The sequence below is a fragment of the Pagrus pagrus genome (assembly GCF_965226575.1).
Source record: "Pagrus pagrus genome assembly, chromosome: 10".
NCBI lineage: Eukaryota > Metazoa > Chordata > Actinopteri > Spariformes > Sparidae > Pagrus > Pagrus pagrus.
The window spans coordinates 29,813,898-29,826,151 of record NC_140194.1 but is presented as its reverse complement, the minus strand read 5'-3'; the positions used below and the strand labels follow the sequence as shown (position 1 = coordinate 29,826,151).

The 12,254-nt window shown below is 42.7% G+C and overlaps 1 protein-coding gene across 1 annotated transcript in view; it reads right to left on the bottom strand.

The window, feature by feature from the left end:
* spon1b (spondin 1b) overlaps nt 1–12,254 on the bottom strand; it is a 103,444-nt gene that overhangs the window by 52,256 nt on the left and 38,934 nt on the right. Inside the window, exon 6 of the mRNA XM_084365415.1 lies at nt 11,790–11,938. Coding sequence (XP_084221541.1) covers nt 11,790–11,938 — 149 coding nt within the window. The remainder of the gene's footprint in view (nt 1–11,789; nt 11,939–12,254) is intronic.

Genomic DNA, 12,254 nt, shown 5'->3' with positions numbered 1-12,254 from the left:
TCCACCTTGTGTGTGTTGTGTCTTTACCAGAATCTGTTTCCATCTGCTTTTATCTTTCCACTGAACACGTGCATTCGGAAATGTTACAGTGATGATGCAGGAGGTGATGAAATTCGAGCGAAGCAGTTATTAATTGGGGCTCGAAAGCTGAGGTTGCAGAGCACAAATGAAATAAAACAATCTGTCAGACTAGGAAGGATGTGTCTCAGCTGTCACTGTCTTCATCCTCCGCTTCATCCGCCCAGTTGTCTCCCTCCCGAAACTCTCAGCCAATTAGAGTTAGTTGTGAGACATTGTCCGTCTGTCAGCCGCCAAAAGCTTTCCAGAGATCCCCCAGGACCGACTCTGTGAGCGGGATGTGTGTGTGTGTGTGTGTGTGTGTGTGTGTGTGTGTGTGTGTGTGTGCATGTCCCATTGTCATCAGCTGCTCCCTGACTTAACTACCTCTCACTCTTTCACAGCAAGAACTCAAGATAGCGTTACATTATACGACTCCCACGTCTGCACGTATCATAAAGATACACAGAGAGGAAAAGACACACACACACACACACACACACACACACACACAAATCCACTGCCAGGCTGAGCTGTCTCTCATTTTCCACCCACCTCTCGCTCCCGGAGACGAGAGAAGTTAAGTCCAAATATAGTGCGGCTGACAACACCCTCCATTGGAACCTGCTCTATGACCAGCTTGACAAACACTGTCAAATCACCCGAGGCCTAATGAAGTGCAGCACAGACATGTATGGGTGTGAAATGCATAAATTGAGCAAAATAAAATGTGAGAACTACATAACCAAACAAGCAAAGCATCTTCTCTACAGAGCAGCAGCCAGAGGTTAAAGGGGTAATGTATTCCATCCAGTTTTTATCGAACATGATGTGTGTCTGATTAAAAGGAACATGCCTTGAGGCAGGGAGAAGTGCGAGACGTCAGGTTTGCGGAAGGCAACAGTGTGAACTCATCAAGACACCTCCAACCAATAGATATCAAGATGGGGAGTTGTTATATGATGAATAACAAGCACGCTCTGAAAATAAAATTATTCCCCACGTTTCCATCAAGAAGTGCTGTTGGCATCAGTGTGTCATTATTTATGAAGGCCTGACAAGCTGCCTATCACCTCTCATTCCCGAAGGGACGATGTGATGTGACACAGATGCTCACAACACATAATTATAGAGATTAAAATTACATTGTCTTACCGCAGAATGACACCCACCCCCACCTCTATTTTTCTCTAATCCCTTTGGAAGTTGGAACTGCCAGAGATGTTTATGTGTTTATGTAACCTATTTTCCTGCCAGAGCAGGGATAAAAATGTAACAGTAACATTTAATGTACAGGTCCAGAAATGTCATGTTAAGTGGGTGGTAATTACGAAGGAACATATTTAAAATTTTATTGAAATTACCCTCGAAGTACCACAATAACCTTTTTGCATACATTTACATTTTTTGAAAACACGACTTTCACGATTGTTCTGCTGCTTTCCAATAAGCAGCTGATAAAGAACTGGTTATATCTTCAAAACAATGCAATGTGCTTTACTTCTGCTGATCAAGCCATTTATTTTCCAGCTAGTTTCTGTCTACCTTCCCGACAGCAGGCTGCTAAATTGAAATGAGTTGTTTCAGCTTTATTTCCAGCTAGTTTCTGCCCAACGTCTGCAGGTCACTAAATTGAAGTACAAACCTTAACCATTTACATTTTTTACCAATTACTAATGCTTCAGCAGATAAGCAGATTTTCTTTAGTTAGCCACCACAAATTGTTAATTACTGACAAAAAACAACTGCATAATCAAGAATCAAGTTAATTCTTTCCCCATTTTAAAAGCTTCATTCCTTAATTGCCTATCGAAGCCTAATTATAATTATGTCTTCACTGCGCTCAAGTTAAATGTCACTCTTTTTATATTTTGAGACAACAAAACATTAGCAAATACATTTTAAAAAGTTAATATGTACAATCACAAGTACTGTGTGATCGTTGTTGCATTGGTGAGAATGTAAATGTACTTCAAGTTACTGACCTGTAGAGGTTGGACAAAAACTAGTCGGAACATCAGCAGCTGCAACAAATCGACGAACGAAAAAGTTACAAATGTATGGACTGTATGCCTTCACAATGCCTATTAAAAATAACATGAAGAAGCAACAAAACAACCAGAACAAACCACTAAAACTAATGATAAAAATGTCAGCTAACGTCACATATCAAAAGCTGCGAATAGTGTTCACGTTACATTTACCTAACTATCTTTAGTGCTTATGGGCTATTGGTTAATTAGCTGCCTTATCCAGACAGGAACACTTGTTAGCTACCATTGGCCTGTAAGCTAACATCAGTATGTTGAAAGCAGGTAGCAACTGTAGCTCATGTAGCTTCACAACGCTCAGAAACTTTAACTAACAAATGACTAAATAAGGTCTGACTTAAACTAATGAGTTGTCCATCAAAAGCCCAAAAGATTTTATTTCAAATAATAAAAAAATAATCAGATTTTAAGCAGCTTTTTATGTATCCACACATTTTGCATTGTAAAAATGAAAGGACTTTGAGTCAGAGTGTAAAATGCAGATAGAGACGGAGGGACGGAGCTGACTACTACTCCCCTTCACTGCACGCATGATGAACAGCAACGCTGGCTAACGACCAAACTGACGGAGAGAGAAACGTCCCTGCTGAGGGATTTTGAGCAGCACCACAAAAACATTTCTCCTGCGAAAGTGTAGACGCTGTGACGGCTTGACAAAACATCTCGGAGAGCGACGGCGGTTTGTGAACATGCACACAGAGATACACTCCGAGAAGGAGAAAGTAAATCACTTAGCATTACTTCCTTCGCTCTTAATCTGACAGGTGTCAGCCATGAGAAAGGAATGAGAGGGAGACTTCGAGTGCTCCTGGAGCGCCTCGTGTTTGCTTTCTCTATTCATTGGTGCCGTCCGGACTTCTCTGCAATAAAGCAATAAAGATGTTGGGAGTTTGTTCGTGTGTGTGTGTGTGTGTGTGTGTGTGTGTGTGTGTGTGTGTGTGTGTTTGCCTGGTAGCCTCTCTGTCTATCTGTGGTATGTCTGCAGCAATTTCCTGTGAAGTGTTTTGAGTAGAGAGATGAAAGTGAAGGATAGTTCGCTTGTTCCTGTTCGCCCGTCCCTGCCTTCTCTTCCTCGTCTCACCCTCCACCCTTCTCTGACAATCTGTCTCAAGAAATAGGCCCGTAGAAACAGAAGAATAATCAAATCACTGAGAAGAAAGAGAAAGAAAGAAGGAGAGCGAGAATGAGAGAGGCAGAAAAAAGAGACAGTCAAGACAGGTGGAAAACTGATGCACTCATTAGACCAGACGCAAAAAAAAAAAGATGTTTTGGGGTATTCGTGAAGAGACGTCAATCAGTTAGTCAGTGAGGTGTTCAGAGAAAACATAGCGGTGGAAGAGGATGCAGAGATGGATTGAAGGAAAAAAAGGAATAGAATTAGGAGGGGTGTAATGACAGAAGAAACGGAATAAAGAAAAGAAGCATGCAGGCGAAGAGAGAAAGACTCCATCTTGCCGGGCTTCAAATCATGCTTCAAACATCCGGTAATTCAACCAATCAGCGTCCTACAGCTAAGGCCGTAGTTTGGTGCGACAAACCAGTGAGAGGAAAAAAACAACAATGACGTTTGATAACCGCATCTAATAATAATATAGAATATAGTGAGAATAATATACAGATGTTTAAGTGCCTTGTTCCTGGTTCGGTACTCCGTTTCGGACGATACACAAAGTCCAGGCATCAGAGTCAGGAGTGGGAAGGAAAAGTTGGTACTGCTACATCTATCAAACAAACTCAATTAAGAAAGACGAAGGAAGGAGGAAAGAAAGGAGTTGAATCGAATGATGGAAGGCTGGAGTAAAACAAGCACTAAAGGAATGAGGCAGGAAGGAAGAGTGGAAGACTTCCCTGCCTTCCTCTCTTCCCTCCTGCCTTTGGGAAAAGGGAAAGAAATTACATGTGTGGAAAAAACAACGAAGAAGCAAGGTGCAAAACAAGTGAGACATGAAACATTAGGAAGACAGGAAGGAAAGAAAGACTACACCACTGAGGAGCATTAATCAAGCTGCACACCAAAAGACTTGAGCCTTGACAAAAGCCTCAGACCATCAGTAGAAATGAATGCACCTCCTGCCATGACCGATCTCTCCAGGCACAGAGAAGGTCACCGTGACACATTTCACATTTCCAACAGTCAAACTTTTTGTCAAACTGGGACTTTGTAATGGAAATAAGTGACACTTTTTACAGAGGAAATATCAGCCGCGGCTTTCCCCAGAGAGGCCTGATAGATTCTCGCCCAGGGCGATATATGGCCCGGCGTAAAGGCTCAGGGCAACGTTTGGAGGGAAAATCTGTCCCTGTGTCCACCTGTCTTTATACTGCCTCCTTTGTCTCCGTGCTTGAAAAGGAAAAGGTGAGCTATTGACTGCTCCCTACAGTGCCAAAAGCTGAGCCAGTTTTTAAAAACACGTTAAGCTTCGGCACAAAAGAATCGCACGTCAAATGGCTTTTAACAACAGCCTTAGCCATGACAGGCAGTGCCCCGGAGCGCCTGCTGAGCGATGCACGCAGAAAGAAGACGAACACAATTGACAAATCCTTTTAGAGGTGAGCAAGAGTGCAGCGCAGAGCGTGCTAGATCAGGTAGACCTTGAGATTTTGGATGCGGAACTCACTGGGGAGGCAGAGAATTGCATTAACTTCATTAAAATCTAATTGACTGGGCCTGTGACAACACTTCTCTCCTTTAAAGTTGGTACAAACGGCTCGATGGCCAGCAGCTCTTGACATTTAGCTGTCTGATCACCGTGTGATCACACCTGGCTGAGAGCATGTGGCATTTCACAGGCAGTAATAATTAGGCAGCTGCGGATTTTTTATTTTTTTTGTCTCGTGGCAGTGGCGTTAAAAGCACTGAGGATTTACATCTCGGCCAGCAGCTCTTCAAATTAAACAACCTCCACTCGCGTGATGGTTTTACGCTTTCGTCTGCATGTGACATTTCCAAGCAGTCAATAATAAGATGCGCCGCGTAATTTAGTTTCTTGATTAAGAGAGTGGTGACATTAAAAAGATACTTTTAGTTCCTCTGGACAAAGGAACACATTTCTTTCTTTTCCCACTTCATCTACTGTCGTTCAAAATGAGCTCAGGCAACAGTGAATCAAATACTGGCGCCGGGATGACACCGACCTCACCAACAGTCCCAAAGCCTCAGTATTTAAAGAATTGGGAGTCGAATTGAGACTCAAAAATCATCTTTTCTTTCGAATAGGACCCTTAAGAATAATAATGATATGAGGAGTGTTTCCGCGTTACACACAATCACACTGAGTACAATGCAGTGAAACTTGCTCCCTGTGTTTAACCCATCCCTGAGGAGCTGAGAGCAGCTCGGGGACCAACTCCAGAGTGCCTTGGTCAAGGGCACTGACTGGAAAATGAACCTAATCTACTTGTTTTTTAGTGGTGAAGCATATCTGAAGAAAGCTCCTTTTCCTGAACAGCCTGTAACACACTCACTGTGCCTTGTGCAAGTACCCGTACAAACAGACTTGTTCTTAGAGTACAGATGGGTACACACTGTATGACATGAGCCTGCTTCTGACCCAAGTTTAGAGCCACATGACTCATCCTAGAGTCGGACACGTGAAATCTAGCTTTGTCGAGCGATGTTTGCCACGCAGTGTACGGGGTCAGCAAGGAAGGATCAGATGCTCTAGAACAGACATCCAACGTTTCAGATGAATTTCTGACATGTCAGACATTCTGAGGCCAGATCGATCGAGCTGCGACAACAGCAAACAGCCCTGTTTGAGGTTTCCTCCTTCTTCTATCAGGACCAGTATCAATGAGAGAAGGGTTGGCAGGAATATCAAGAGAGACATAGTCTGACCCAGTACTACAGATACATTTTACCACTGCATATGTGAAAAAAAATGCCTTTTATGACTCCAGACAGAGCCGTGTGATATCTGATCAACTGACTTCAGTGATGTCATTTGTGTCAGCACCTGTGAAGCTCAGTTTTTGGGTCCACTAATACCACCATAATACTTTACAATATTTATTTCTTAAGTCCTTCAGCTCTCGGGCGTCAACTTCTTTTCCAGAGACTTACTCACACTTGCGTACAAGTGAGCTGAAACCAAGCTCAAATGAGCAATTTCCGACCGGTTTGTGCGAGCACAGTCCTCGTCATGCTGCTCTATTAGCTATAAAGGATGCGTTCAGGCAGCTTCACAGACAACAAAAGCGCTTCAAGATCTCGGCACGTTTAAACCTGTTGTTAAACCCTGCTACATCAACAGTGCCAGTGCTTTGAGAGATCCATTTTTCAGAAAGCAGACCAAGCTGTGACTCTCAGCTGGTGTGCAGAGATGTGCGGTGTGCACTGTGGTATGAGCTGATATGCGCCTGAAGCCTTTTCCAAATGAGCTTTATCACACATATTTTCCACAAGCTCATGCATGTCGGGCCCTGTCCAGTAGGCCTCTGTGCTCACATGCTCACAAGGGAGAATTTTGATGGACGGCATCACGGCCAAGTCTGAGTTAAACCAACAAGCAGGAGACGATAGATTTATGTTATCATTCTGAATACAACAGCAGCAAGTCGACAAACACCTCAACTCTGTTAGTTAACATTGCTGAGATGAAACAGGTGGTTGTGTCAACACCTATTCAGCGTCTAAATATTTGCTTCCAGAAAAAACTTGTGTGTGTAATTTCTGATTTGTTATTAAATTCTGCCGCACGACTTTCTGAACAGTATGACGTCGCTGACAAGCCTGAGGAAGCACCTCTCTGACAGAGGTGTTCTGGCTTGTACTCGTATCATCACAGTGAGAGCTCTCAGGTCTGTCTCTTCACCGCTTGTCTGTCTGCGACTCTGTCTGCCAGTCTGCCTGTCTTGTGCCGGGCTTTGGCCAGTGTTAGTTAGGGGGAGCACGGGTCGGCGCTGGGCTGGAGAGGTCGGTCTTAAGGCTTTGTCCACACATCACCACAGCTGATTGCTCCTGTGGATGGTTGGGATTCTCAGCTAAGACAGGGATTACTGACCCATGTCGGCTTCCCACCTTTACAGCAGCCTCTTCGATGTTCTCCCAGTCTGAACTTAGACGCCCCAGAGAATTGAAAAGATGTGAGTGTGTGTATGTGTGTGTGTGTGTGCTCGAAATGATAACTTCAATATCTCTTTCAACAACCAAAGAAAACTGTTTTATCTACACGCATGTGTGTGCAATGTACATGAGGACTAAAACAAACACTGGAACAAACTTATCACTTCCTGGATGAACACACATGTAGTTTGCTTCCCTTTACCTGACAGAACTTCTTTTAATTATCACCTGAGATTAAAGCAGCTGACGATCCAAAGACGATTTTGACACGACATGTAGCACAGCATGACCTCAGTTTCGCACGTCTTATTCATTTCACACACACACCTCTATTGCAGTTTAATATAGATTGAATATTCTCATGAGACTCAACAAAGGAAACGTTTACGAGTTACTTAAAGGAACAGTTCATCCATTCTCATCATTATCCACTCATCCCCATACTGATGGAAAGTCAGGTGAAGTTTTGTAGTCCACAATCATTTCAGGAGCTTCACAGCAAAACAGCGTTGCAGCATTCTCCTAAACAACTGAAGTAGATGGGGACTTGTATTAAAATGTAAAACCGTGTACTGCCAAACCTCACCAGACTTTCCATCAACATGGGGGTGAGCAGGTAGTGACAGACAAGTCTGTGGCATACTCCAAAGAGGTTTGATCATTATTTGCTCATTCTTCTTTGCATTAAAGCTCACACATAACATTAACACACATCCAGGAGAACCCTGGAATGTTTTTTTTTACACTCGACATTTGTACAAATTAAAAAAACAAGATATCATTTGTTACTTACTGGACTTCAGAGATCTCGATATGCAGATTTTGTTATCGTCAGACCTCCAAAATGTAGAAATATCCCTTTAATGATGTTAAAATGTTCTATTCTAACAAGCTACACAACTGTTTGCTGAGAGGAGGATTGCATTTAATAGTTCGGTCACGCTACACGACCTTCTTTCTTGTAATCTGGAGTGGTTTGCACTTTACGTGACAACAGGGGATCACACAGTGCGAGATCGCACATGTGACATGTGACACTGGAATGATGAGGCCCAGCAGTCCGAGTTGTTTGTGCGCTGATATGCAGCAAATAAACAGGGTGAAAAAAATATATATGGGTGAGAGGGATGATTTTTGCAGTTACATCATAGAACTGCCTGCCCTTATTGAGGTTCAGCTTGTGAACAGCTTGTGTGTACGTATTCTGACGGGCCATTAATGTGCCCGTTTCATTCAAATAGATGCATGATAAGACTGGGTTCAGAGAGCTACTGCGGATGATAGCAGAGGAGAGAGGGAGAAAGGCTACAGGCCGTAGTTTGTTCCTAGCTCCTCCACCTTCAACCAGGTATCCAGCAGGTGTCGCGATGCTGCTGCGATCACGTCTTTGATCAGTTCACACATGGCGAAAGTCGCACACGGGAGCGTGCGCTGATTTGCCTCTGATCTGGGGCTTGTGTCGGCGATCAGCTGCTGGAAAACCAGGGCTAAAATCTTAATATTTAATACTTATTTCATATTTAATATTAATACTTTCTAGTGCTGACATTAATCAAATTATCATGGGATCGAAAAATGTTGACAAATAATTCATTATTTTTGAATCAAATGTGATCATTTATCGATGATTTGCTGTTTTATTTCATTTTACCTTTAGTGTTGTACTGTAAACTAACTGGGAACATTCACTGGACATTATTTGGATAATAGAAATGATCATTTGTGGCAGCCGGTGAAGTGAAACAGAAGTAATTCTCACTTCGAATTGCTCTACCTGCAGTTTGCCTGCAAGCAACGAAGACCCGGACAGATTCCTGACTCGTCCACAACAGAGAAGCTGCAGCACTAATAGCATGTCTAATGCTTTAGACGTTCATACCGCAAAAACACACCAGTCTACTATACACTAAACACATTGTGGGACCTATACTTTATCACGTGAACGGGACACAGGACCTTATTTATTCACTGATTTAAAAAATGTTTAAGACTCCCTGTTACAAAGTCCAACAACTCAATAGCTGACATTCCAGTGTACAGTTTACAATCGAGCTGTTTCTTTCTGCAGCTCAACTGCTGACATTCCAGTCTACAGTACACAATCAAGCCATCTCATTCTGCCATGAACTAGGCTGAAGTTTCCATTGTGTCAGGGTAGTTATTAGCCCAGAGACAGAGAGAGCCAGCCAAGAGAGGAGTTAGGGCTGTCCGTCAGCCTCTAATGTCTCCGCACAACAACCCAAACCTAAACTGACAGGCACACACCACACTGACAGCCCACTAACAACACACTATTGTTCCCTCGCAAATGGCCAGGACACACCTTTCAGTGCCCGCAGAAGAAGAGAGTGTGGCAGAAAGAGGACGCACAGAGACAGCCACATACTGTGGGCCTCAGTCCAGCAACCAGCACAGCAGCATATGTATAAATATATATATATATATATATATCATTCTTTGCTGTGATACTAATATACTGTGTATTAAGTACATTGTGTGGAAAGTAATTTAAGAATGGCATGCTAAAGTCTGCCTGAGGACAATTTAAATACCAACATTGATTTTAAAATACTAAAGACCCAATATTACCATAAAGCTGTCCTGTTCACTGTAACACAACACTGCCTACACCATGACCTAATACAACCAAAGATGTTAAAGACGTTGTTAAAACTAATTCCACTTTTTTTCAGTTACCACGCTATCAGATATACAGATAGCTTTAACTAGATAGGTATAGTTAGGTAGATGAGTCAGTCACAGTTCAATCCCCTGATCCTCCTGTCAAGGGAAATGTTCATCTGACCAATTGCATGCTCTACCAGTACGGTGGGACACTGTTTGTTCTCCTCGCTGTTTCAAAACGGAGAAAACTAGCAACCCATGTTGATCAGACTATCATGATGACAAACCAGTTGGGTAGTTATATGTGGGAGCATTTTGAATTCAAACACATAGATAAACAAAAAAATGTTATAACTAGGGCTGTCAATCAATTTGAATATTTAATCGTGATTAATCACATGATTGTCCATAGTTAACTCGCAATTAATCGCATATTAATTCCAAATTTTTTTATCTGTTTTAAATGTTCCTTAAAGGGACATTTTTCAAGTTTTTGATACTCTTATCAACGTGGGTGTGGACAAATATGCTTGCTTTATGCAAATATATGTTTATTATTATTGCAACAATCCAGAGCAATGACAGATAAACCGGTGGTCTGCCTTTAGAGGGGCAGGAGGGCCCTCTGCTTCAGCTGTGTGCTCCACCAGCAAGTGGTATTTGAGACTGGACGTACTCCGGTGGTATCTCAGTTCACATGGACAGGAAATGCAAATAACTTTGTTCTTGTGGAGAAAACCATCTGGCAGGGCTGTGAAGCTGAACTTGTCTTTCAAAAGACCCTTTTCTTGATCTATTTCTGCTCAAGGAGGTTTGTTTCTGCTGCCATCCACAACATTACCGCTTAAACGCTTCGATTTCCCAAACTACGGGGCGGGCCGAGGGTCATAATATGTGTTGTTAATCGCATTTCCAAAAAAATTAACGCCGTTGAGAGGAATTTGCGTTAAGACGTTATTATTGCATTAACTTTGACAACCCTAGTAACAACATTTTCTCTACAACATGCACTAGTGAGCTAAATTGTTTTAACAGAAATTCAAACAAGTAACATGTTAGTACTGGTTCATTCAAACATTGTGTGTCTTAATATGAGATGTCACGACACTCAGCAACCCTGCGCATGCAAGCATTTGACTCACCTACACACACACACACACACACACACACACACACACACACACACACACACACACACACAAGCATGCTTAAGCACATATCTCAACCATGTCCTGTTATGCACTCTCCCCTGTCTGAGCTATCTTTCAATATCTCTACACACACACACACACACACACTTGAGGAGCTGAGGCAACAGCCTGTCCTCTCCGGGTGCTATCCAGTGGATGCCTTCCAAAAATATCAGATCCCCTAAAGGCATAGTTCACTCAAAAGAAGTCTGCTGATGTTTTCCAATCGAGTCTGATTTCAAGCTGAGAGCAGCACCACGCACTGTCAACATGCATCTGGTTTAATGAGAGCAGGAAGGCACTCTATGTCACTTTGCAAACGCTTTGCCCACTGTGGAAATGAGAATTTCACTGTATCGCACATTCATCAGCTTCCATTTTGAGGGTGTGTGTGTGTGTGTGTGTGTGTGTGTGTGTGTGTGTGTGTGTGTGTGTGTGTGTGTGTGGGTGCATGCGCGTCTTTTCAGATTCTTCTTGCCTCAGCCTGTCATTAACCTCTCAGTGTGTTGTAACAGCCCCTGACATATCACAAGGGGGCATGAATACATATGATGATGATGCTGTATCTACATTGTGTATGCTCTGTTGAAGGTGTCAGTCAGAGCGCAATTGGAGTTCTTGGAATTTACTTTTTTCTTCATTTGTGTTTGATGCCTCCACTTTTTGGCCAATTTCATTTGGTTTGACTCTGATGTGGAGGTTCAGAACACATGTTAAAAGCCATAAAAAATCACTTGTGTTACATTAAAAATGGAGATGTGACAGAGAACCCGCAGAGACTCCATCTGATGTCCACCCTACCTTCTGTCGAATCTCCTCTTCCATCTTGATGGGGGAGCCAAACTCAGCAACCTGACGGACGCCCTCGCTGGCGTAGCCTCCGTACTCCCACAGCACATATCTTCTGGAGTGAGACGCACCAATCAGAGCCGACCAGTGGTTGGCTCGTCCTGGGCAACAGGAGGAGAGATGACAAAAATTTAGGTTGGAACTGTTTGAATTCTGATAGATGAATAAGAGAGGGAACACTAGCTGATTGAATGGGAAGCTGCTGTAGCTGACTGTCTAATGTCGTCCTTATGAGACAAGGATAATGAATTATATTTTTCAGTTGGTTAAACTCTGTAATAGATTATTCACAGAATGTCTCTATGTAAATTAGTTAAAGGGTAACTCCACAAAGTTTAGACTTTAAAGTGTGGTTACAGGTCTTGGGGAGTTCGACTGCATATGTGAAAAAGTAGTGTAAAGCTTTTTGTGGCTCCA